A 27,908-nucleotide genomic window follows, 5' to 3' on the forward strand; every position below is an offset into this window, starting at 1 on the left:
GTGAGAGCGTGCGTGCGTACGCGGCCGGCAGTGAGGTAGCGCTCATGGTGACGTTATCCCTGTCCGGAAGTGGCTTAGCTAGGCGAAAGCGGCCATGTTGCGTCAGGTGAGACTTGTGCGAGTTATTCTGTAGAGTTGCTTATACGGTTAGAGTTAGGGCTGGGGTTACAAGCTATGGGCAAGTGGTGGCTACGGGGTTGTAGTGGTACTGTCTCAAGGAAGGAGAGGAAGTTCTGGGGACCTCGAAGTGAAGGTGTGCAGTGAGAGGACTAATTTCTACTTTTGTATTCAGTGAGGGCTCCTTGAAATCCAACTTTTTTTGGGGGGAGGGGGCAATCTTTTCCCAGTTTTGATGACAACGATGGCTTATTTTTTATATCTATATACCTTTAAAGCGCTTTCAGAAATTTATGGTTCGAACGGACTTTTTATTAAATCTATTACAACTTCATCTCACAGAGGAAGAAACGGGACTAGAGAGCTTTAGTGACTTGCTTGGGGTCAGAATTTGACCTCAGAGCCTAGTTCATTTGGCGAAGACGTTGCAGCGCTTTTGAAAAAACAAGGTAGTTCCAGCAGTTATACTTTAAAACACTGATACATTTTCATTAGCTAAAATAGGGATAGGTACTGGACCTGTGTTTTAATTGCGAAAGGTACCTTCACGATGAGGGAATGCCCACTGTACTATGTTGCTTCTCATATTTTTTAAATAGAGGTTTTAGTTTGCTGATCTGTAGAATTAGATTAGATTTAATTGAATTCTAAGAGCTACATAGTTCGGTTAATTTCAGCAAGCATTTATTAAGTAAGCACCTGTAAACCAAGGTACTGGGGATGGAGGGTGTAGAGATGGAGAAATGACAGAGCCTCTGTCCTTACAATCCAGTGGGAGGGGGAACAAATCACAGATAAATGTGATACAGAATACAGTATCATACTAGTAAAGGAGAGTTCCTGATACATTGCTCAGGAGGAAAATTGAAGTAGAAAGGTTTTTTAACTGGTATATTTGAGAGGGCTTCCGGGTGGACGTAGTCTTTTAGCTGGACTTTGTTGCAAATGGCTTTCATATGCAGGTTGAGGAGGGAGTAGGAAGATTATTTTGGTAGCTGGGTAAAGAGTAGTTTGGAGAGAGAAAAAAACAGGAAGGCAGTTACAGTAGTTCTGGTGAGAGAGGAGCCAGATACAGGAATTCTTAACCTTTTTTTCCTTCATGAATTTTTTGACAGAATGGTGAAGCCTAAGGACTCTTCTCAGAATAATGTTTTTAAATGCATAAGCTAGGATCACAAAGGAAACCAAGAAACCAATTATTAAAATTTGGTTGACGAAATATTTTGAAAGTCCATACCTCATGTTAAGAACCTCTGATCTAGAAGATTAGTAGTAAAGGGAGATACGGAGTGATAGTTTGAGGGGCCAGTAGTGTCAAAGGGATGGTTTTTAAGGATATGAAAGACCTAAGTTTATTGGTAACATACATATTACATGTAACATGGGGGAGGAATGGCTAGAGACACTTGTGAGAGACAGAGAGACAGAGAATAAACTTGAGAAGATGGAATTTAAGTTGTTTAGATACTAAACTATAGATATGCACAAAAATGCCAAGTACTTAAAAATTATTATTATCATTATTATTCGATTAGGCCTGTGACTTCCTTGACATAGGGAATTCCTTATGAGAGGATACCCTGTCAATGCAGAATTGACATCTACTCTTGGAATATAGAATTGCTTGAGCACTTTGCCTCTTCTACACGGTCACCTGTCTTCCTGACTGCCAGAGTACTTCTGTGCCAGTTATTTTAAAGCACGTTTAAGTGAAATAAAGACATAGTCTTATTCTTTGGGATTTTGAGATCCACCATTTTATCAATGTAGGCACATTTAAAAAGTTCATTCTTGATGGTTTGCTGAAGACTTTTTTTTATATCACTATTACTTCCCCAATTAAATACTTAATCTGCCATTCCTGAGAGCTTATATAATGATCTATACTAGCAGTCCACAATTTTTTTTTAATTTTTCTGAAAGGAGGGAAATATATTTAAACAATAGTCCTCTGTAACTGATGGGTCTTTACATTAATTTGAATACCAACTTTGTTTTCCTTTGATATTATTGTTCACATTGCACATCTTGTTTTCTCATTCTTAGAACGCTTCTCACATTTCTCTTAATTCCTCATATTTGTCATTTTTAATGGTGCAATAATAATCTTTTACATTCATATGCCAAATTTTTACTATGCTATTTACCAGTTAATAGGCACCTGCTTTCTTTTTAGTTTTTTCCTGCAATGTAGTCATTCCTCCATAGAGGCAGATGGTAATCCTTCCACATTTTAGTGCATGTTTTTCTAAATTTCTGTGGTCATTCTTCTTTTAACAAGTTACACTGTTCCTTGAATGGTAGTATTTCTGAGGCTATACTCATTAATTTTCCAGCTTGTTAGGACTTGTCATTGATTGTATTCTGAGAGCCTAGGGATCCCTCTGTATTGGAGTAGAATATTAATGGAGGGGTATAGACATATGTATGTTTATTCCAAATGTTTTGGAGTTGAGGAACCTCTTGAAGACAGCAGGTCTTTTTTATGCTATTTTTATTTGGATTATAGATATTTTGTCAAATGGTTAGGAAAGAGAGAAACTAAGAATTAAAGGGTATATTTGGTAAATTAGGCTTGGAGGCAACCAGTTCTGCTGACACATCTGCTTTATTGAATTATTATTTTATCTCTAAAAATCACTTTGGTCAGCTACATTCCTTTAAGAAACACTTAAGAGCCATTCTTGCATATGTATTGTACTAAGCTGTGAGAGGCATGTGGAAACATACTCTCCCAGTCCTTAAGCTTATAGAAAAGATAAATGAATTTATATGGATAAAAATTACAAAGCCCTATATAAGAAAATGAATTATCTAGCTTAATGCGTTTTATTCCTTTCTATAAATTGATTTTTCCTTTCATCCCTCCTCACTCTTATTAGGTGATTGTAATCAACACAAATGAGTTGATATTCAGGTCTTTTGCTATCATGCCTCTGTATGGTAAAGAAATTATGTGTTTACTGTATTTAGTCAATTTCTAAGCTCTTTCGGCCTCCCGATGATAATTACATTTTATGTGTTAAATTAACATAGGAAATGTTGGTGGTAGTCTATGTCAATCTTTTATCCATTTCCTACTTTCTGTTAATTTCTTGAATAACTTTTGATTATACAACATTCTAATTACGTGTTGATTTTAATTTTTTTTCTAACTAGTCTGTGGCAGGGCCAGCTTAACTTTGTGTCTATATTTTATAGTAATTACCTGGTTTGTAGTTGTTATACCCCTTTTCATAATGCCTGTAATGATATAACTGCTATTTAGGATTTTTGTAAAATACAAATTCCTTTGTGAATACTTTTTTTTAAAAAAAAGTATTATTTGTTTTCTAAAAAAAAAGTATCAAGGGAAAACTTAAGTGTCTTAAGCAAGGAGAGATTTGGTAATTGTGGCTAAGTTATTGAGAAATAAAGAAAACTTCTTACACCAGGGAGTTGTAGTCATTGTTTATTTTCATGCTTACATATACAATTTAATGTTTTCTGTTATTTTACTTTACTAGCCTTAAACTGCTGAGATCATTCCCCTAGCTCCAAAAATTATAATTACACCAATACTTCCATAACTATCATTCCATTTAGCCAATCACTGTTGAAGAACTTTTTGGAATTGGAACATTGGTACAAAGTTAACATGCATTAGAGAAAGGATCTTTTCTTGATACAAAGAAAAAACTGGTGAACCCTCTTTGGTACTACCATAAAGACATTTTGCCCATAAGATGTATTGATAGCATTGTAACCATCAGCCTTTTGGGGATCTGTCAGCTCCATACCCCTCATGAGTTGATCTAAGACCAAAGGCCCTGCCATATATCACAAATAACTAGTGAAGACCCAATTTGAGGTTCATCACTAGGAACCAAAGCATCCCTATCTTCAATCCCCTGAAACCTTACTCCCTATAAAGAGTATACTTTAGTGAATCTCAGTAAGATACATAAGCTTTGTGCATGATCTGTTCTTCCTTTCTGCTGTGGGGGCTAGTTTACCACAAAAATCACTTATTCAGAAAGCAGTTAGTTGGTCTTTAATGTAGGAAATAATAGGAGCAGGAAAATTTGATTACTCATAAATTATTCCTATGGACCCAAAAACAGTTCTAGTCTATCTATATTGGTGGGGAATCTGCAGCCTCAAGGCCACATGTGGCCCTCCAGGCTTTTCTGAGTGGCCTCCAGGCCACTGAATCCAAACTTCACAGAATAAATCCCCTTAACAAAAGCCTCAGGTTTACCACCCCAATATAGACAATTGACTTGGAAATGCTTTAAGATATAGTTAATTCCTTTTTTGTGTGATGTTATTTATTACTCCACATTTCTAGGATCTCTTGGTTTTGTCCTTGAAGAATATACTCATGATTTGTGGATTGGTACTTCTATGTAATCTACAACCCTTTGGTTTTTTTTCTTAGTTATGAGCAGTATCTTAGGACACTTTTTCACTTTTCACTGTTTTTTCGTGTGCGCACTCCTGCAGTGTGCCCATTCAGTGCAGTTAATACTATTAAAACAAATATTGATTTAATTTTGAGGATCTAATTGAGGGTCTTTGGAGGAGAGGTGGCAGCAATATTTCTCTGCTTTCTCATCCTTATAAGCTGAAATTGTCTCAGTGATTTACTTTTTGCTCATGCTCATCATGATTATTGCAATGTCAAATGACTAAGCAGCCTGTAACATAGTGTGCATTATTGCCTTTGAATGAAATATATTTTTCTAGAGGGAAAAAAACAACAACAATGCCGCTAAATTTGACTTGTTTCTTATTTTCTTTCTTGAAGGCAGGGAGACTGTTGACATGTTGACTGGGGTAATCTGATGGATCTTCCTTAACTCTTGGGATCACTAGGGATTGGACACATACCGTTCACTCTCTTTTATAGCTAGGTGTTGCAGTGGGTAGGGTACTGGACTTGGAGTCAGAAAAACCTGAGTTCAAATCCTGCCTCAGACCCAGCAGTGTGACCCTAGGCAAGTCACTTAACTTGCCTCAGTCTTATTTCTTCATCTGTGAAAGGAGGCTGACCTCCAGTGCTCTAAACCTATGATCCTGTGATAATCCATATCTTCCCTGTTCTCTCTGAGGCAGTGATATCAAGAGAAGGAGAACCAAAATATATCGTTGTTGTTGTTCAGTTCTTTTTCATTTGTGTCCAACTTTTTGCGACCCCATTTGCGGTTTTCTTGGCAAAGATACTGGAGTAGTTTGCCATTTCCTTCCCCAGCTCATTTTACAGATGAGGAAACTGAGGCAAACAGGATTAAGTGACTTATCCAGGGTCAAATAGTAAGTGTCTGAGGTCAGACTCCTGACTTCAGACCTGGCACTATATCCGTGGTGCCACCTAGCTACTCCGAAATATGTCATGGAGACTATAACAGCCATTTGAGAAATCCATACCCCCAAGGCTTTTCTTATTTGTCTTCCTAAAACTAATTGAGTGTGGTTCAATTGGTAGTTAACTTCATTTATTTATTTGGTCTCATCTGTATTAGTGTAATTGAGAAGGTTTAATTTTGATTCTGATCTTGTTGCATTGCATTTTGAATTAGACCATTTTCCTTTTAGGATAGTAATGATGACACTGAAGATGTTTCACTGTTTGATGCCAGTGATGATGAGTCAGCCAGGAAGCCAAGGAAGGTGAAAATCAGGTATGAATATACTTGTATGATATTGGTGTCTTGGGAAGTTCTGTCCTGTAGTGAAGGCCACTGTTGTATTGAGGTTGGGTAAGGATTATTGCATTATACTTCTTTGTAGGCCTCATAAGAATACAAGTCATTCCTCAATTCATAAATAGTCAAAGGATATGAACAGACAGTTTTCAGATGAAGAAATTAAACCATCTATAGTCATATGAAAAGCTCTAAATCACTATTAATTAGAGAAATGCAAATTAAAACTCTGAGGTACCACCTCCACCCTGTCAGATTGGCTAACATGACAAAACAGGAAAATGATAACTGTTGGAGAAGATATGGGAAAATTTAAACATTGTTGGTAGAGTTGTATACCGCTCCAACCATTCTGGAGAGCAATTTAGAACTGCATAGGCAGCTCTTTATGTGGTGGCTAAGAATTGGAAATTGAGGGGATACCCATTGACTGGGGAATGGCTGAGCAAGTTGTGGTATATGAATGTAATGGAATACTATTGTTGCATAAGAAATGTTGAGCAGACAGACTTCAGAAAAACCTGGAAAGACTTGCATGAACTGATGCTGAGTGAAATGATCAGAACCAGGAAAACATTGTACATAGTAACAGCAACATTGTATGATGACAAACTTTGATAGACTTAGCTCTTCTCAGCAGTGCAATGATCTAAGACACTTCTGAAAGACAGAAAATGCTATCCACATCCAGAGAAAGTACTATGGAATCTGAATGAAGATTGAAGCATACTATTTTCTCTCTCTTTTTAAATTTTTTTTTCTTTCTCACAGTTTTTCCCTTTGGTTATTATTCTTATTTACAATATGACTGATGTGGAAATATGTTTAATATGATTGTACATGTATAGCCTGTAACAGATTGCATGCCATCTTGGGGAGGAGGGTGGGAGAGTAAGGGGAGAAAATTTAAAACTCAAAATCTTATTAAAGTGAATGTTTAAATCTAAAAATAAATAAATGTTAAAAAGTAATGCACATTAAACTTTTAAAATATCCTTTGTATTACCTTTAGTTTGTAAATCTTTATATTGTGGGGTTGTGGGAAATGGCACTTTAAATTTGCTGAGCAAATCTGGTATATAAAAATCTCAATTTATAAACAAATTAGGAAATGATTTGACTGTATAAAAGAATAACAGGTTGCATTGGATGAGAAAGTATGGATGGATTTTGATCACCATTGATGAATGTGGAGGGAGTGCTCAAATCTGTCCCTGATTCATGGAATGATCAGTCAAGGTTCATTGTAGCATAAAACATACTTGACTAATAATCAGGAAGCCTTAGTTTCAGCCTTTACTAGCTGTGTGACCTTGGGCAAATCATTTTACTTTTCTGGCTCTCAGGATCTTAGAATCATAGAGCTGGAAAAACCTCTAGAGGCCATAGTTTTCTACATCTGTAAAATGAATTGGACTAAACAAATTTAAAGGTCTTTTCTAGCTCTAACATGCTATACTTTTATAATTCTCCTTACCAAATGCCAATTGTATGCTCAATATTTTTCCCCTTTAACAAATTACCATAGTGTTTTTTTAATTATTTAGTATTTTATTTTTCCCAATTACATGTAAAAACGGTTTTTAACATTTTGAGTTACAATCTCCTTTCCCTCCCCCTTCATTGAGAAGGTAAGTACTTTGATACAGGTTATATAGTGTAGTCTACAAACATTTTCACATTTGTCATGTTGCGAAAGATAACATAGACAAAAAAAAAAGGGAAAGGATAAATTAAGAAAGTTAGAAAAAAGTATGTTTCAACTTATATTCAGACTCCACCAGTTCTTTCTCTGGAGATCGATAGCATTTTTCATAAGTGCTTCAGAGTTGTCTTGGATTATTGTATTGCTGAGATTAGCTAGGTCATTCACAGTTGATTGTCATACAGTATTGCTGATACTGTATACAGTGTGCTCCTAGTTCTGCTCATTTCACTTTGTATCACTTCATGTACATTTTTCCAGATTTTTGTGAGAGCATCCTGCTCATCATTCCTTATAGCACTATAGTATCCCATCACAATCCAATACCACAACTTGTTCAGCCATTCCCCTATTGATGAGCATTCCCTCAATTTCCAATTCTTTGCCACCAGAAAAGAGCTTCTGTAAATATTTTTGTACATACAGAATCTTTTCCTCTTTGTTGTTCTTTTTTTTTTTAATCTCTTTGGGATGTAGACTTTGTAGTGGTATTGCTAGGTCAAAGGATATGCATAGTTTTATAGCCCTTTGGTCATAGTTCTAAATTGCTCTGCAGAATGGTTGAATCTCTTCAAAATTCCACCAACAGTGCATTAATATCCCAATTTTCCCACATCCTCTCCAGCATTTATCATTTTTTTTGTCATATTAGTCAAAGTGTGAGATTGTACCTCAGAATTATTTTAATTTACATTTCTCCAATCAGTAGTGATTCAGAGCATTTTTTCATATGGCTATAAATGGCTTTGATTTCTTCATCTGAAAATTGCCTGTTCATATCCTTTGACCATTTATCAATTGGAGAATGGCTCATATTTTTATAAATTTGACTCAGTTCTCTTTATATTTGAGAAATGAGGTCTTTATTAGAGAAACTTGCTGCATTTTTTCAGTTATTGCTAACTGTATTTACCTCCATCCTATTATCCCCGTTTATTTTATTCTCTCTCCTTTTATCCTATCCCTCCTCAAAAGTGGTTTTTAATTAATTTGCTTTAAACTTAAGTACAAAAACTTAAATACACAATAAGAAAAGAACAAGAAACATAAACTTAAATACCAAATAAGAGAAGAAAAGTATTGCTATGTGCCAGTAGAATATAAGAGGATTCAAAATATACAGCAATATATTTCCATTTCAAGAAAGTCTATATAATACTATGCCTTGTGTTCAGAGCTGTCCATCTTTTCTTTGCTTCCTGGTAAGTTTTCTTTTGTTCTCTACTGTATACTTTTTGTTTTGTCTTTCCCCCCTTTTCCTCCACCTCCCCAAGAAGGTATAATTAAGCAAGGATATATATTTTACATACACACACATATGTACACATATATACATACATATGTAACTTAGTGTTTTTTTAAAGTAAGTTCTAGTATTGCGTTTAAATAGGATTTGGTTTACAAAATTCAGGAACACAGCATTCACTTCCTATCAATCAGTAAGCATTTATTGAATGCCTACTATGTGCTAGATACTGGGGGTTCAAACACAAAGAATGAGCCATACTCTACTTTGAAGGAGATTACAGTATCTTGGGTAGATAACACGTACACATATGTGTAAGTACATACAGAATAATTATATACAAACTAAATGCAAAGTAGGGAGGGAGGGTGGGCAGACATTAGCAATTGGAGAAAAAATGAAAAGCTTCAGGTAAAGGTTGTGCTAGAGCTTTCTCTTGAAGGAAGAGAGAGGTAGTCTCTAAGGTAGAGTTGAAGAAATGCATTCCAGGCACAAGGAATAGCCAGTACAAAGGCATGGAGATGAGAGATGGAGGGCAGTGTTTGATGAACAGAGAGAAAGCCATCTGGCTAGACAATAGTGTGCAAAAATGTGGGAAATTTATAAATAGGCTGGAAAGGTAGGTATTGGCTAGGTTGTGAAGGGCTTTAAAAGCAGGAGAGTTTATATTTTATCCTAATGGTATAGGGAGCTCCTAGAATTTGAGTAGAGGACTAACATGCCTAGCTCTACACTTAAAGAAAATCACTTTGGACAGTTTGTGGAGGATGGAATAGATGTGATTTTAGTAGGGAGACCAATTAGAAGGCCATTGCAACAGTCTGGGTGATGGGTAATGAGGGCTTGAACTTAGGTGATGGCTGTATGACTAGAGAGAAGAGATGACAAGATTTGGCAAGAGAGGTTTTAAACTGGGAGACAGAAAAAAATTGTTGTGCCAGGTATAGTGGCAAACTATAGTCCCTGCTATGGGGAGGTTAAAGGTAGTTCAGGAGTTCTGAGCGTCAATAAGGCTAAAGCTGATTAGGTGTTCACACTGACTCTGGGAGCTACCAGACTGTCTGAGGAGGGGCTGGTGCTCCAGGTTGGAAATGGGAGCCCATCAAAGTTTCTGTGCCAGTCAGCACTGGGGTTAGGCCTGTGAGTAGCTGCTGAATTTCCAGGCACTTAGAGACTTAGTTTATTTTAAAAAAAAAACTGAAGAAAAAACTTGTGGTGTCTGAAGTTTGAGAGAGGGAAAGGGTTTTGGGGAAAAAATGAGTTCTGTGATTCTGTTTCCTTTGTTTGCAGTCTAGACTTACAGGCCTTCTCTGTCTTTCACACTCAGAACTTCATCTCTTGCTTCCATTCTTTTGGATGGGGTGTTCCTCATGCTTGGAAATATAATCCCTTCTCACTTCTACCTCATAGAATCCATCTCTTTTAAGATGCAGCACAAGCACTACCTTCCACGTGAAGTTTTGCCTGATTCCTTACAACTGCTGTTGCCTTTTTCCCATAAACACTTTGTATTTATTCTCTTTATAGTCTGTATGTTTATATATCTATTAATTCTATTCTATATTAAAGGCAGGTAAGTGGCATAGTGGATAGAACTCGACCTGGAATCAGGAACCCTGAGTTCACTTCTGGCCTTGTATACTTAATAGCTCTGTGACTCTGGGAAAATTATTTAACTGCAATGTACTTCAGTTTCCTCATCTATAGAATGGGAATAATAATAGCATCTGTTGTTCAGGTTTTTGTAAGGATAAAATATTTGTAAAGTGCTTGGTAAACCTTTAAAGCACTATTTAAATGTTACCTATTACTGTTATCAGAATTGCTATTTTGTATATACTTACACATGTACTTATTTCCCCATTGGAATGTCAGCTCCTTTGTAAGTAGGGATTTTTCATTTTTGGCATTTGTATTCCCAGAGCCTAACCTTATTTTCCTCATAACATATTTAATAAATGCTTATTAATTAGTTGATTTGGATCTGATGAGTTATGTCTCTGGGACATTCGGTTTGAAATGATTAATATGCAACAGTTGGTGATTTCAAAAATGAAAATCTGGAGAGAGTGAGACTAGGTATTTAGATTTGTGAGTTATCTACATAGATATGGTAATTAAACCCATGGGAGTTGATGAGGTAATCATGAGAAAGAGTGTATAGAGTATCATAAGGATTATGATGACGAGATCACAAAGGTAGGGAAAAAACCTAGAGAGGAGAGGCTTTCAAGGAGAAGAGTAATCAAATGTCAAATGCAGAAGATGAGTCAAGAAGGATAAGGACTGACAAAATGCCGTTAGATCTGGAAATTAGACAGAAATGAACAATTAAGACATTGAATTATTATTAAGACATAACTTTGGAGAGCAGTTTCAGTTTAGTGATTAGGTCAGAAGGTAAATTGCAAAGGGTTGCCGAGAGAAACTACAGAGAGTGAGTGTAAGTAGCTTTTTTTTTTTCCTGGAAGTTTGGCTGAGGAAGGGAGGAGAGATAAAGAATGATAGCTCGAAGCTGTATTAGAGTCAAAGAAGGTTTTTAAGGATGGGGCAGACTTGGGAAAAATATGTGAGACTTTCCAGCTATTATATTTTAGTCCCTTTCACTCACTTTTAGCCAAATTTAGCCTGTTTTTTGTTTCTTGTCGGTAGTATTTTAGCTCTCGCACTAGTTCCCCATTCCTGAGATGCTCTTTCTCTTCATTTTCTGGAACCTCTAGTTCCCTTCAAGGCTCATCCCAAGTGCTATCTCCTTCAAAAAGCATTTTCTACTTCCATCTAGTTGTTAGTGCCTTTTATTACTATATTTCAAAAATAACTTCTCCATGAATATGTTACATTCTCCCAATATTCCTTGTGGGCAGAGACTGCTTCATTTTCATATTTCTGTTTCCATTGCCTTGCACAGTTCCCAGTTAGGCACATGAAAACTTAATAAATGCTTGTTGATTGATTAAAGTAGAAAAGAATAGCTATATAGAAATTGGGTCAAAAAATCTTGTACTTGGAAATGTCAGTGCCTTAAAATGGTCTATTCTGTCTAATATTTTTAATGAAATAAAATGTTTCTGATAGACTTAGCTTAAAAGGACTTCTGAGGGCCTACAAAGTTGTTCTGTATGAGTTTATAGGGCCCAAATCTTAGGAATTATTTCTTCTTAGATAAGTAAATAGCATTCTTACTTCTTAGAGTTTTGTGGTAGTTTAGGTGAATATAAATAATAATTTATACAAAAAATTTTACATGACATATTTTCTGTGAAATTAGAGTTTTATCATATTGAGAGGTAGTGTGGCATAATAGATGGTCAGCCTTGGAGGTAAGAAGATGAAGTCCTGTCTCTGACAAATACTGTCTTTGTCATGGTAAGCAAATCAGTCTCTCAGTGCTCTACACCAAACTTTTCTGACCTTGCACCCTTATCAGTAAAAAAAAAAAATTGAACATACACTCCCTCAGTAAAACACAAAAATAATAATTAAAATATAGAGGTAAAAGTAGAGTAACATTTGATAATAGAACCAATAAGGGAAGGTCTGGAATTTATTTATGGCCAGGAAAATCAATTTGGCTGCTGTTATCCATGATGGAGAGGGAAGGAAAAGAGACTGGAGATAGTGAGAACAATTAGAAGGCTATTGGCATATTACTGCTAGGTCTGTATCACAAAGAGATGAAAGGAAAAAAATATGTCTGTGTGTGTTTGTGTATGTGTATATGTGTGTATATATACAAGCACAAACACAAATATTTATAGCAGCTCTTTTTTGTGGTGGCAGAGAATTGGAAATTGAGGAGATGCTCATCAATTGGGGAATTGCTGAACAAGTTGTGGTATGTGATTATTTTGGAATATTATTGTGCTATAAGAAATGATGAGCAGGATGGTTTCAGAAAAACTTGGGATGACATATATGAACTGATGCAAAGGGAAGTGAGCAGCATCAGGTGAACATTGTACACAGTAATAGCAATATTGTAATGATGATCAGCTGTGAAAGTCTTAGCTCCTCTGATCAATACCAGTGATCTAAGACAATTTCAAAGGACTCATGTTGAAAAATACTATTGACCTCCAAAGACAGAACTAATGAAGCCTGAGTGAAGATTGAAGCATAACCTTTTCACTGTCTATATTTTTCTTGCCTTTTTTTTGCATGACTAATACGAAAATGTTTTGCATGATTTCACAAGTATAATTGATATCACATTTCTTGCCTTTTTGGTGGGTGGAGGAGGGGCAGGAGGGAGAAAATTAGAACTCATATGTTTTTAAGGAATGCAGAATAAAGAAATAAACAAATTTATTTTTAAGAGAGGAAGACTATTAGCAGAGTACCTGGTGAGAGGTGATGAAGGTCTAAGCTAGGATGATGGCAGTGTGAATAGAGAGAAGATGGAGTTGTGGAAGTAAAAATAAGATTTGGCAACTGAGTGATATGTTGATGTAGGATAAAAGGAAAAAAGGAATCTAAATTGACACTGAGGATGTGAGAACCTGGGTGCCTGAGAGGATAATGGAATCCTCAGTAGTAACAGGGAAGTTTGGAAGAATGAGCAGTTGTCCTGAGGGACCAACATCTAGCTCAGACTGGAGAAGATTGGAAGAGTAGGTTAAAGACAAGCCCCATGATGATTGGCTGTTTCATCAGTGAGGGACAGAGAATGTGATCTGTCTTTTCACATTCTATGTGTTGATCACATAGTCATGTCCTAGCTTCATTTTGGAGACCACTGCCCTGGACAACTCTTTTAAGATTGTAATTTGCAGAACAATTATTCATGTGCATTGGTAGTTTCTTCATTCAGAATTCCTCATACCAATGAAATTACAGATCTAGTCCATGTATTGTGATACTGCTGAAAACAGATATTGTCACTCTATTTCAAAATGTTTGTCGAATTGTTTATTAAAACAGAAGCTAGCTACTTTGAGCCCAGAAAATTATGTCATATTGCTCTTTTTACTGATTGAAATAATTACTTCTGTTTTAAACTTTAGAATGTTCTTTTTCATCTTATTTTACAGGATAATGTAATTATAGTTTTTGCGTTATGCTTTTATTTACAGACATCCGGTGGCATCTTTTTTCCATTTGTTCTTTCGAATCGGTGCAATAATTGTCTATCTTCTGTGTGAATTGCTAAGCAGCAGCTTTATTGCCTGTATGGTGACAATTATCTTGTTATTATCGTGTGACTTTTGGACTGTGAAGGTATGCTTTATTTTTAAGTATTCAGCATTTAATCAGACACTACGCTAAGCATTGAGGATACAAAGAAAGTCATAAAACAGACCCTTGAGGAGCTTACAGTCTCAAAAGGACAAGCTGAAAAGGTTGGGGAAGAAGGAGGAGAATGAATGCTGATATTCTGTAGCCACTGTGAGAAATGATCTGAGGACGTGAGTGTTTCAGAGTTGATTTCATCTTGCAGAATAATGAGTTTCTGGTGATCATGAAGTCCAAGAAAGTAGCTCAGTGGAAAATGATGAGGTGAATTCTCTAGGTGCCCCCTTTAAATGGTGGAAGGCCTGAGAGGAGCTCTCCATTATCTACACTCCACCTTTCCAGTCAGAGGGAGGAATATCCTCAGGGGCTGGGAGTGCTGAGGAATTTCAGAGTTCATTTCATCTTGATAAAGCAGGATTGTTTTAAAATATCAAGGGACATGAGACTTTCCAGTTTTAGTATATATGTATTGCAAAAATGAATACAGTTTGAGACTTTTGTAGATATTTTTGGCAGGGGTTAATTGCTGGAGTTGTTCCATCCTGTTAAATTATACCAAAAAGCAGAAATAAAGTAGAACATTACCCCTGCATCTGTGATTCTCAGACTTTTCCATGGGAATGTGATGTTCCAGAATGATAGTTTTTCCATCTAAAATATTGTTACTGTTTCTTGATATAAAAATAGGCTTAATTTCCTCTTCTTTGTTCCAAAATTTTCCCCAAACCTTCTAAGTCTTCCAGATTAGAATTTATGGATCTCAATATATTTTGAGCCCCAAAGTGTTCCATGGTGAACCCTTCATTTTTGGTTGTACTATGAGTCACTTCCTAGCCTTAAAAAATAAAATAGTGATTTTCCCTGGAGATACAGACCTCATTTCCTGCTTCTAGGTAATTCTGTAAAATCTGTAAAACGAGCTGGAGAAAGAAATGGCAAACTAGTCCAATATTTTTGCCAAGAAAACCACAAATGAGGTCAAGAAGAGTCAGACATAACTGAAACAGCAGAACAAGAACAACATTGGTCTCTCCTAAATATTATTTCTTTTTTCGATTTTTGTGACATTTTTCTTTCTCTTGATTCTCCTTCCTGTCTGCCATTCCCTTCTTAGTCTTCTTTAATAGATCATCATGTGTTAATACAAGTCATTAAACCTTGCTGGGCCTCAGTTTTGTTATCCACAAAATGAGGAGAATTCGACTAGATGACCTTTGAGGTACCTTCTAGTTCTCAGTCTACGATACTATGTTCTCTAGTCCCCCTTAATTATCTTGGCTGCCAAGAATCTGTCCTGGGCCATCTTCTCTTATCAACATATGCTTTTCATTGGTGATCTTGGATATATTTGTAGGAGCAATTATTTTTATGTAGATGAATCCCTAATTTATATATACAGCCGTACCTATTCTGTGTCCTCTAGTTCCACATTTTTCAGCTCCATGATGGATATTTTTATCTAAATGTCACACCAGCACCTTAAGCTTAGTATGTCTATGCCTAGGTTCACTGTCTACCATCCTGGATCCTATCCCCTTCCCCAAGTGTCCAATCATTGTCTTTGTCACTCAGGTTTGAAACCTCAGATTCATTTTTCACTCTGTTCTCCCCCTTAATCATGTCTCAAGTCTTCTCTATACTGCCATCCTCTTAAGATTTGAGTCTCTTTACTACTCACTGATTTATTGTAGTAGCCTCCTCATTTGTTAATCTGCCCTTCAGCTGTGCCCTTCTTCAGTCAAACTTCCAGAATAATATTCTAGGGTACATGTCATTCCTCTGCTCAAAAACTTTTAGTTACTTCATGCTATTTCCAGGATAAAATACAAACATTTTAGCCTGGCCTTTAGGGCCCTCCACAGTATAGCTCCTGTGTACCCTTCCTGCCTGATTTCAGTTACTCATCACTTCATGCAGTCTGTGATCTTGCCAGATGTGAATACTAGCTGTAACCTGAACTATACCTGTTTAACTTGAGATAAAATATGTAAAAAGCTTTGTAAACCTTAAAGCTCCATATAAATTCTATCTGTTATTATTTCTTCTGCCTCTGCATTTGTACGAGCTTTCCCTCATGACTGGAATGCACTCCCTCCTCATCTATGCTTTTTTGAGTTTCTTTGTATTCGAGGTATCTCAGGTGTCATCTCCTTTTATCATCATCATAGCTAGCTTTATATAATTCATATAATGCAAGCTTTTTACAAATATTATCTCATTTTATCACAACATTCCTTCACAAAGACTTCCATTATTCGCCCTTTTATTAGTGTTCCCATCATCCTCAAATATTTCTAGACAGTCTGATCTCTTTGCTCCTTTTACTCATCTTGTATCACACTCAGTCTGTGTTTTTGTTGTATTTTCTCTTGCTCACTCCCCTATTTACTTTTTTTTTTGGTATGCCCAATGTCTAGTACAGTGCTTTGCACATAGTAAGCATTTAAGAAATATTTGCTGAATTAAGTTGTCATTGCTCTTTGAAAAACTGAGCGTATGCATAGTACTGAAACACATAAATCTAAGAGTACTGCCGTGTGCAAAAAGTCAGCATACGAAAGGGAGAATAGGACGACTAGGTTATTAGCTGTCTAAGAAGGGAGCTATTATATATGTATGGGATGTTGGAGTCGGCATAGATTAAGTGTTGTTATGGAAACTGGGCTTAGTGTAGCTATTTTAGAATGTATGCTTTATGTCTTAGGGAATCAGATTTGGATATCTTAGGAGTATGTGTCCTGAATGTCCCTATAAATTGATTTTCAGTTGCATTGGTAGGGGGTTAGGGTGCCCCCAAGAATAGAGATAGCTAAATAAAGGAAGAAAGGAAATAAGGAAGGGAAGGAAACAGAGGGGTGAGAAGAGGTCAGGTCAACAGAAGAACAAGGGTATTAGAGATAAAAGAGAAGAATGGAAGATGGGTCAAAGTGTTTAAGAGAGAAAGGAATTGTTGATTGTGGAAATTCTTACTCTTTTTTTTTGTCTGCTTATATTTTTCCTGCTGTTGCCCTCTATTATCCATTAACCTTTGACCAGACTTAATTCTTCCTAATTCCTCATTTATTTTCCTTACTACTAGATATGAAGGAAATGAAAGTGAATATTTATTGAGTATTCCTATTGAGGGTTGAAGTGTTTGTTAGTGGTATACGTGTGTGTGTATTTTTTAAATTATTTTCATTTTTTTACAGAATATAACAGGGAGGCTCATGGTTGGCTTGCGCTGGTGGAACCATATAGATGATGATGGAAAGAGTCACTGGGTGTTTGAGGCTCGAAAAGTAAACTTCTTCCATTATTATTTTTGTCATTTGGTTATGGTAGCTTTAAGAGTATTTTACAGGTGAACTATATAATATTAGAAACAATAGCTACTTAATAGAAACCCAAAATCACTTGCTAAAGCCAGTGATCTGACTGGGATGAATTTGTAAAATCTTTTAGATTGTTTAGCCCGTCATTTTTTTAATTCACAAAAAATAAAGCATATCCTGTTCTAATAAACAAATAAATTGATTACATTATAAATTAAGCTCAGTACTCTTTATATAATTTCTTATTGACCTCAGCTCAGCATTCCTCTGGTATCTTGGTATGGCTCCCTCTTTTCTTAGGATAAAAAAGTCAAGGGTTTAAGAAGAATTGTGGCTAAGGAGATATGAGTTTGAATAGCAAAGTACATTACATTGTACTTTGTACAACTGTCACCTAGGACTCTCCAAGCTATCCTTACCAAATGATCTTTCTATAGTGAAGATCCCTAGGTTATTGTCTGAATGTCTTTGTGTATATGATTGTATTTTTAGATAAGGTGTTTCTTACCAAGTTCTGGACTTGTTGATAATAAATAACACAAAATACACTATTGAATTCAAGTTCTTTCGTAGGAATTGAAACAAGAGAAAAGGACCTCTTCAGAAGCTGAGTCACGAATTTTTTGGTTAGGATTAATTACCTGTCCAATTATGTGGGTGATATTTGCCTTTAGTGCTCTCTTCTCCTTCAAATTGAAGTGGTTGGTAAGTACCAGTTTAGTGACCCACATTTTAAATGAGAAAGCTTCTGCCTTCTTTGTAGCTATTTAAATAAACAGGTTATTTAAATAAGCAAAAACATCCATCTATGTATTGTGTGGATGTTACCTGTTCCCACCTTATACCTCTATTCCTATTGGAAATAAGCAATCAAAAGGCTTGTCTCACCTAGTTTTAAGAACAGGGAGGTATGCAGAATTGTTTTAGCCTTTCTTCTAATAATTAAAGGTAATAGCTTGGGCTAGATTGTGTAGACTTGGAAAGGAAGAGCTAGGTTCAGATTCTGCCTTAGAACCTCACTAATTATATTCTCCTAGGTAAATCATTTAACTTCTTTATGTTTCAGAGAGCCCACCAGGACTGTTTACTACTGTGTATTGTCTACCTAAACTATTCCACTGATCCACCACTCTATTTCTTAGCCGGTAACAGATTGTTTTGATGATTTGAAGCAGATTTCTCTGATAAAGACCTCATTTCTCAAACATAGAGAACTGAGTCAAATTTATAAAAATAAGAACCATTCCTAATTACTAAGTGATCTAAAGATATGAACAGTTTTCAGATGAAGTAATCAAAGCTATCTATAGCCATATGAAAAAAAAATATTCTATCTCACTGTTGAATGGAGAAATACAAATTAAAATAATTCTGAGGTACTACCTCATACCTATTAGATCAGCTAATAGGACAGAAAAGGAAATTGAGAAATGTTAGAGGGGATGTGGGAAAAATGGAGTTGTGAACTGATTTAGCCATTCTGTAGAACAATTTGGAACTATGCCCAAAAGGCTATAAAACCATGCATACCCTTTGATCTAGCAATACCACTACTAGGTCTGTATCCCCAAAAAAGAGAAAACAAAAAGAAAAGGACCTATCTGTACAAAAATATTTGTAGCAGCTCTTTTCTGGTAGCAAAATGTGGAAATTTAGGGGATGCTCATCAATTGGGGAGTGGCTCAACAAGTTGTGGTATGTGATTATGATGGAATAATATTGTGCTATAAAAAATGATGAGCTGGATGCACTCAGAAAAACCTGGAAAGTCTTAGATGAGCTGATGCAAAGTGAAATGTACTATGTGCAAAGTAACAGCAATATTGTAAAATAATCAGCTGTGAATGACTTAGCTAATCTCAGCAATACAGTGATCCAGGACAACTCTGAAGGACTTATGAGAAATGCTATCCGTCCTCAGAGAAAGAACTGATGGTGTCTGAATACAGATTGAAACATACTTTTTTAAACGTTCCTTCATTTTTCTTGAAGTTTTTTATTTTGGTCTTATGTTTTTTTTCACAACATGGCCAACATGGAAATGTTTTACATGACTACACATATATAACCTGTAGCTAGTTGTTTGCTTTCTCAGTGGGGGGGGGGCTGTGTGAGTGGGGAGGGAGGAAGAGAGAGAATTTGGAACTCAAAAGTTTTTAAAATGAATGTTAAAAATTGTTTTTGCATGTACCTGGGGAAAAGTAAAATTAAAAAAAATGACCTTGAAATGACTGACTAATCCACTGTAAAACCAAACCAAACCACACAAAACAAAAACCAAAATTATTCTACCATTCAGTAGTCATACCCATCAATCTGCTCTTAGCTTCAAAGTATTGAATATTATGAATATTATGAATGCAGAAGCATTTATGAAGTGCTTACTGTGTACCAACTTCTGTGCTAATCATTGAGGTTGCTAGGAGACTGTCCTTTCTAGAAGCTTACATTCAATAGAAGAAGATAATACTTATGGGAGTTTTGTGTTTTGATCAGGGAAGTCAGAGAGAAACTAGAACTCAAATACATTTTTATTGAATCTAGTTGTTATAAATACTCAAAACAAAACAGTGACTCACCTATGCAGTCCTCATCTTAATTTGTTTACTTATTTGTAAAGTATAACTATCTCTGAAACACTTGAAAAGTTGTTTGCATAGAGGGTAACATCAGGACACGTAAGTCTGTAACTTAATTTTTCACATAATAACCTCATTCCTTTCACAATCATCTCTTGGGTAACTTTCTGTTTTGTGAGCAACCCACTTGTAATCATGAGATAAAGGTAAGATTTGTTTTTGGTTTTGTTTTTGTTTTAACATTATTTGAGAAGACTATCAAATGATTTTTCTCCCTTTTTCAGGCAGTAGTCACCATGGGTGTGGTACTACAAGGTGCTAACCTGTATGGCTACATCCGATGCAAAGTAGGCAACCGAAGCAATTTAACTAGTATGGCTACCACTTATCTTGGAAAGCAGTTCTTGAAACATGTAAGTAGTTTCTGGGTGGAAGAGCATTTAGAATAGGAACAAAAATCATAACCAATTTTGTGCCTGGTCAGCATTTAATGCAGTGATTTTTATTTTGAAGTTGTGACAACTTAGTTCTTTTAAGTAAAATTCCCCTGCATAAAAATGCTATAAATACATTTGTATTTAAAGTTATATAATATAGGTTAATTTTGATTTAAGAATTTAAGGGATTTTAGACGCACCTTTGAAGTAATTGGAAATGTTCTAGGGTTGTTTCAAATCAGTGAATGAGAAATGGTGACCTAATGCTTTGTCAGCTCTCTGGTTTGAAGATCAATAATAACACTAAATTTATCTTTTATGAAAATTGTGTTGTACATTATTTTAGCATGTTATGAAGGTACAGAATTAAACTATTTTGAAGAATTTTTACACTATAATAATATTTTGGGGGTCATAGTGAAGAATAAGCTGAAAAAAATAGGGTCATGTCATGAAATTTAAAGTTCAGTTTTATTGGAGATATTAAGAAAATTTTCAGAGGGCAATGTTTTCATATAGTTTCAGTATACTGTGAGTGATAACTTGTAATTTTTTTGGTGTCATCTTTCCCTTAAATAAAATTTCTAATTTTCCTTAAAGGAAAGTGACTTTGAGTGGCAAAAATTTGGTCAAAATTATATAATAGATAGTTTAGGTTATTGTAACTTTATGCTATCCACAGTAAATATTCTGATGAATGTTGATGAATGAATTCTTACGAATGTACCTAAAAAACAGCAGTCAGTATAGTATCAGTTAATGATAATTTCCAAACAACACACACACACGTTTTAACATAACCTTCATTGAAGTGAGGAGAATTTAATAGGGTAGCTTAGTCAGTAAGCATTTATTAAGCACCTACTCTATGCAAGACATTGTGCTAACTCACCTATTTCTGCTTATAGGTCTTTCCCTGTTTGTCCTTTGATACCTTTTAAGAGTATGAATCAAATAATTTTAAATTATAATTTAATATGAAAATTTTCCCGTTTTTTTCAGAACATTAAAGATGATCAGATATCTTGAAGATAAAGAGAAGAAATACATCTTGTATTGAGGAACAACTGAAGAGATTGTCTTGATCCTTTTGGAGTCGAGTAAATATCTCGGGGTGGGGGAAATCATTAGAGATTTTTCTCATTTAAATAATTTTTTTATAGGAAGATATTGCTTTTAGCATAAAATCTGTCTTAGGATTCTTTTTTTTTTTAAGGTTATTGCCTCAAAACTGAATAGGGTGTGCATATTCATAATTTTAGAAGAGGAGAAATTATCTAAAATAGGAGTTATGTTGAATATTAGCTTGCATTTCATAAATTATTTCCATTTGTACAAAACACTATATATCATGGTGAAATTTTTCACCTAAATTATAAATAAGCAAATAAAATTATATGCCATACCCAATTTGTCAGTACTGTTAAATTTAAGTAATTTTAATGGGAGGTGTTTTTATGGTTTATTCAGCAAACTGTTGATTCATGTGCTATTTATATATGTAACTTGTTATAGCAATCTGTATAGTTTATATTAGTATGCGTGTGTGTGTGTGTGTACATATATATGTGTATATATAGTTTTTATGCTTCTAATTAGTTGAGACATAGCTGTACATTTCACTTTAAATTCTTATTTTGGAAAATCATACCAAGCATAATGAAAATTTGAGTGACACAAAATGTACACATAATAATGAATTATTTTTTGTGTTAGGTTGAAAATATTTATTGGCATGGCAAATGCCTAAAGTCACATTTTGTTTTTAGAATTTCTTTTGTTATTGAGAGAATTGGAGTATTGGAAATTATAGGATTAAATTATAACATATTTTACTTAAGTAGTTCTGTAAATTTTACTTGTATATTTTGCCTGAAAAGATTGCTTTATGAATATATATATTGTAAAAAAAATTAAGATTTTATTTAATTGGGTAAATTACCTTTAGTGACAGTTGTGATGCACAATCATTTTAGTGTATTGTTTTTAGAAAATTTTCTTTTTGTTAAGTGGAAAATATCTTTGTTGTATTTGATTAATTAAATATTTCTGCCCTGCAGAGTAATTATACACACACTCACCTAGTACAAGAGGACACATTTAGTCAATCTGTCTTAAGTGCTGGGAGTACAATGAAAGGCAAAAACTAAAAATCAATCCCTGCCTTCAAGGGGCTGATATACTCTTTTGAAGCAAACATTTTATCCTCCCTCAGAACCCATTCAGTTAGGCTCTAGGCATTCTCTCTGGCAACCTATAACTTCTTAGTAATAGAAAGGGTGTTGGATTTGGAGTAGAAGGATTTGGAGTTGAATCTTGACTGATTTATCTGAACCTAAACAGTTAACCTCTCAGGACTTCTCAGGGTGCCTCTGAAGTTTAAAGCTGCAGTCATATGTATCTGAGTTTTGTTACCTTTTAATATGGGCTTTACTTATATTCTTGTATATTTTGTGCATATTTTTCTTCTGCCCCTACATTCTTCACTCTGTATCACTTCATCAAGTTCTTCCTACGTGGCTCTGAATTTTTATTATTGTTTTGTATGATGTAATAATATTCCACAGTTTATTCCACAATTACCCAACTGTTAAAAACATTTTGTTACTAATTTTCAAAATTATTGCCAATAGTACTGCTATGAATTTATTTGTGTATATGGTTTTCCTCTTGCTGAAATTAACCTCCTTTGTAGTATAAATACTATGTATATTTTATATATTATACATTTATATATAAATTCTGTATGTTGTCTCTGAGTCAAAGGGCATGAACCCTTACTAACTTTTCTTTATTAACAAATTTTTTCTAAATATGCCAGTTCTGTATTAAGGTGCCTTATTTCTCACAACTTCAATAACGTTGAATTTTCATATCTTAACCAATTTGATGGTATGAGATCTAGCTTGAAAATTTTTTAAATTTGTATTTCTTTGGTTACTAGTGATTTTGAGCAATTTTTTAGACCATTATAACTTGGATTTATTTTGAAATAAATAAAATAAATTGATAAAGTTGATAAAGCCATAGATTCAAGGTTGTCCTCTAGTCCAACCTTTTCATTTTACTTAAGATGAAATGAAGGCCCAGAAATGTTAATTGATTCACCCAAGATTAGATCCAAATAAGCAGAACCAGGATTCAAATTCTGATGATTTGACTCCATTCCCCTCTACTGCTACTCTATTGGAGGATGGCTCTTGATCTTACAGATTCATGTCCGTTCTCAGAATTTGAACTAAAGATTTTGTAACCTTGCTTGAATCATTTGATCTCATTAGGCCACAGTTTCTTCATTTGTAAGTTTAGGAGGTTGCACTGGATGGTTACGAAGGGCTCTTCTAATTCTGTAATTCTGTAACCCTGGGCAGTTAAGTGATGCAATAGATAAGAGTACTGGACCTGGAGTCAGGAAGACTCATCTTCCTGAATTCAAATCTGGCCACAAACACTTCTAGCTCTGTGACCCTAGACAAATCACTTAACCCTTTGTGCCTCAGTTTCCTCATCTGTAAAATGAGCTAGAGAAGGAAATGGCAAACCACTCTAGTGTCTTTGCCAATAAAACCCCAAATGGGGTAATGAAGAATCAGACACGACTGAAAAAATACTGAACAACATTAAAAACAATCTTGTAGTGGTAGAGTCTTACACTAAATGCTAATATTCCCATCTACCCTATCCCCTCCATTCATAATGTTTTGCTTATAGCTGTATTGGTTTTTGTGCAAGAGCTTTTAAATGTGTACAATTTCCTCTGTTCCTCTGCCTAAAACTATTCCTTACCTTTACTTGATCTTCCATTTCTCCACCCATCCCTGTCCCCCAAGTCCATCATCCTTGCTCTGGTTTCACTTCTTTTCCTCATTTCTCAACCGTCTTGTCCTAATGGTTGACCAGTAAAACTGTTCACTATTACTTACTCTTGAATCCTTTGTCTCCTTATTCTGTAACCAGTCATGCCTAATTTTGCATTAGCATCACCATTTGCCTTTTCTGCTTCTATTCACATTTTACTAAATGCTGCTAGATGAAAATACTCCCAAAGCTATGGATGAATTAGTGAATTATCGTTCTTAGTGCTGAATGAACTAAAAAAGTATTCACAATTCCATACACTTTGAGCCATTGACTCCATTACTGGGCTTATGTCCCAGGAAGAAAAAGCCCTCATATATTCCAAAGTATTTATAGCAGCACTTTTTGTGATAGCTAAGAATTGGACACAAAATAAATGCAAATCACTTGGGGATGGCTAAACAGATTGTGATTCATGAATATAATGGAATATTGCTGTGTTGTAAGAAATTATTTATGTAATGGTTATAGAGAAGCATGGTATCTATATGAGACGATACAGAGAAAAATAAGCAGAGCCAAGAAAACAAATATACACTAACTACAACAATGTACAAGGAACAGGGACACCAAAAAGTAAATAACCAAATTATTGAAGATCAAAAGGACTTGAAATAAGAGATATGAGAAGACATTCCCAACCTACACTTTTATGGAGGTGGGAGATCCACAAGTATTACATATTGCACACGTTTTCGGACTTATTCAATGTATTGATCAGTTGTGCTGATCTCTAAAAATAGTATTTGTCATATGCGATGGCTCTCTAGGAGAGGTAAGGGGAGAGATGTGGGATACTGTTGTGTTGCAGAAGAAGCAGAAAATATCAATAAAAACATTTTTAAAATGCTCTATAATATAAGCAGATAAAACAACACAAGGTACTGAAAGTAGAATGAGTACTAAAACATCATTGGTAATTGGGAACTGTTTAACAAAATAAAAATACAATAGAATATAGATAACATATGGTTTTCTAAGTCAGTATGTGGCCAGCAGTGATCCTTTGATCCTTTTTTTTTTCCTTTTGGGAGGCAACTGGGGTTAAGTGTCTTGGCCAGAGTCACACAGCTAGTGAGAGTTATGTGTCTGCGGCTGGATTTGAACTGGGATCCTCCTGACTCCAAGGCCAGTATCCTATCCACTGTACCACCTAGCTGCCCCGCTTTGATCATTTTTAGAGGCCCCATTTCTATTTGAGTTTGAATTGTTTGACATCTTATCTAAACAACCCAAACATAAGAAAAACAAATACTGAGGAAAGAAAAATTAATAGCATTAATTACTTGGTCTCTAGACACCATTAAAAAAAAGACTGAACTATAAGGTTAGAAAGGGAGGACTGTTACGAGATTTTTCTTAAAAAGTACACAAGGGACTAAAAATGAAATCAGAATTTAAAGAAAGAGAAATGATAGTGGAGAAGCAGGTGAATTGATGTGTTTTGTCAAACAATATGAGGGAGCAAAAATGCACTAGAGGAATGCTGGTCACAGGGGAATTGTGATATGCCCTAATAAGGAAAGATAGTCTTCAGCAAAACAGAGCTACTGGAGAATGAGATAATTGGCAGAAGGCAAGGGTTGAGGTAGGAGGAATGGAAAGGGGAGGTCTCAAACCAGGGTGAACATTGAAGAACATTCCTATGGGAGAAGACAAGTTGATAATCAAGCATTTATTACATGCCTACTATGACATTGTGCTAATGTCTAGGGATTAGGGATACAGAGAAAGCAAAAAAGACAGGTCCTGCTCTCAAGAGTTCACAGTGTAAAGGTGAGACAACATGTAAACTGCTATAAAAACTGCACACATGCAAGATAAGTTGGGCGTAGTCCTAGAGGGAAAGCACTAAGATTAAGGTGAATTAGGAAAGGTTTCCTGCAGAAGTGGCTCTTTAGTTGAGACTAAGAGAAGCGTTGGATAGCTTCAGAACCATAGGTTGGAGGGCTTAGGTTGAGGAGGATAGGAAAAGGAGTATTATGGAGAATAGAGAATATAGTAGAGAAAGGGATTTGAACAAAAGCAACTGGGTATTCAGAATCACTGGGATGGGGCGAGTCTGATGGGGAAGTGTGGTAAACATTGAAAAATGAGTTAATCTAGAGCTATGAAGGGGTAGTGATGGTGGTGGTGGTGGAGAATTGCCTGGAGGGTGCCAGGGGAGCACAGCAGACCTTGGGGAAATATAGGTAACTACAGATGGTGCCTGCCTGGAGCTTGATAGAAGAGCCAGGTGGGCTAGTAGATTCTGCTAGCCTAGAAGAGCAGTACAGAAGGACCTAGGATATAGGTGGTGATAGATGGTGCTTGCCTAGAACTCAATTGAAGAACAATGCAGGACCATGGATTTTTAGAGAATCCAGGCCAAAGGTGTTTATAATGGAAGAGAGGGACCCTACAGTGGTTTAATTTGGATGAAGTTGGAACATGTGGAGCATGGCATATTTTGTGATTTTTTTATGTATTGATTAGTTTTGCAGAATTTTTTTTCTCTTTTTGAAAAAAGTTCTAAGTAATGGCTGTTAAGGATATACAGGGAAATGTGAGTGATGCAGAACAAAAGTTGATAAGAAAAAAAAAATTTTTTTAAAGTCTAATATGCTGTATTTCACACCTGTGGACTACCCAGCTCTGAAAAGAAGTATTATCTTCTCATATCTATTCTTTGCTGCCAAGTTTGGTCTTTATTATTTCAGAACATTCATGTGCTTTTTTTGTTGTTACTGTTCTATTTACATTGTTGAACTCAATGAGCACATTTTTTATAATTCTCATTTCATTTTGCATTAGTTAATATAGCTTCTCTGTATTAATCATATTTGTTTTTTTCTTACTGCACTATGTAACATTACCCCATTTGGTAGGCATCTACTTTGCTTCCAGCTTCTTGGCTATTTGGGACCCTATATAGAGCCTTTTTTTTTTTTTGGCATTGATCTTCTTGATATGAATACCTAGCAGTAGATTCTCTGGATCAAAATGTCTGAACCTGTTAATCAATTCCTCACCCCCCCCTTCTTTTTTTTCTTTCTTTTTTAGGCAGTTGGAGTTAAGTGACTTGCCCAGGGTCACACAGCTAGTAAGTGTCTGAAGCCAGATTCGAACTCAGGTCTTCTGACTCCAGGGCTGGTGCTCTATCCACTGCGCTGTCTAGCTGCCCCCCCCTTTTTTGTTTTGCAAAATTCCAAATTGCTTTTCAGAATGATTGAACAACAACAATGCATTTGTGTGCCTGTTCTTCCAACACTATTCTTATCTTTTCCAATTTGCTGAATTTGATATGAAACCTAAGGGTTGCTTTGATTTGCATTCACTTTACTGGTGATTTGGAGTGTTCTTTATGTGGTGGTTAATGATTTGCAATTCTTCTTTGGAAAGTTGTTGCTTCATATCCTTTGACCACTTAAGTATTTGAGAATGGCTTTTAGTTTTACATATCTGTTTATTGTCCATAAATCTTGGATATCAGACACGTGTCTAATAATACAAACACAAAGATTGTTTCCTAATTGACTGCTTCCCTTCTTAATCTAGATGTGTTAATATCATTCATGCAAGAGTTTCATTTTGTGCAAACGAAATCATTTATCATAACTTTTTTGCTCACCTCTGTCCTTGAGTTAAGAATTCATCTCCTTCCCATGCTTGTGAAAGTATATGATAAATTTTTCTTTCCTTTTTTTTTTGGCACAACACTTTTCACTTTATTAATTGATCAATATGTGACACA

The 27,908-nt window shown here is 35.4% G+C and overlaps 1 protein-coding gene across 4 annotated transcripts; it reads left to right on the plus strand.

The window, feature by feature from the left end:
* The first annotated feature begins 13 nt into the window (after positions 1-13).
* TVP23C (trans-golgi network vesicle protein 23 homolog C) lies at positions 14-21,722 on the plus strand. Of its 4 annotated transcripts, XM_020966620.2 has the most exons (7): positions 17-106; positions 5,695-5,780; positions 13,828-13,972; positions 17,179-17,268; positions 17,875-18,006; positions 20,165-20,293; positions 21,320-21,722. In XM_020966620.2, exons 1-7 carry the CDS (start codon positions 95-97, stop codon positions 21,344-21,346), a joined length of 621 nt encoding a protein of 206 aa, XP_020822279.1. In that variant the 5' UTR covers positions 17-94; the 3' UTR covers positions 21,347-21,722. The 4 variants fall into 4 exon arrangements, with proteins under 4 accessions (XP_078011859.1, XP_020822279.1, XP_020822280.1 ...); XM_078155733.1 differs by lacking the exon at positions 17,875-18,006 and having other exon boundaries at positions 14-106; XM_020966621.2 differs by lacking the exons at positions 17-106; positions 13,828-13,972 and adding an exon at positions 470-566.
* Positions 21,723-27,908: the final 6,186 nt, after the last annotated feature.

Source organism: Phascolarctos cinereus, unplaced genomic scaffold (assembly GCF_003287225.1).
Source record: "Phascolarctos cinereus isolate Bilbo 61053 unplaced genomic scaffold, phaCin_HiC Scaffold_5;HRSCAF=322, whole genome shotgun sequence".
In the NCBI taxonomy this organism is placed as follows: domain Eukaryota; kingdom Metazoa; phylum Chordata; class Mammalia; order Diprotodontia; family Phascolarctidae; genus Phascolarctos; species Phascolarctos cinereus.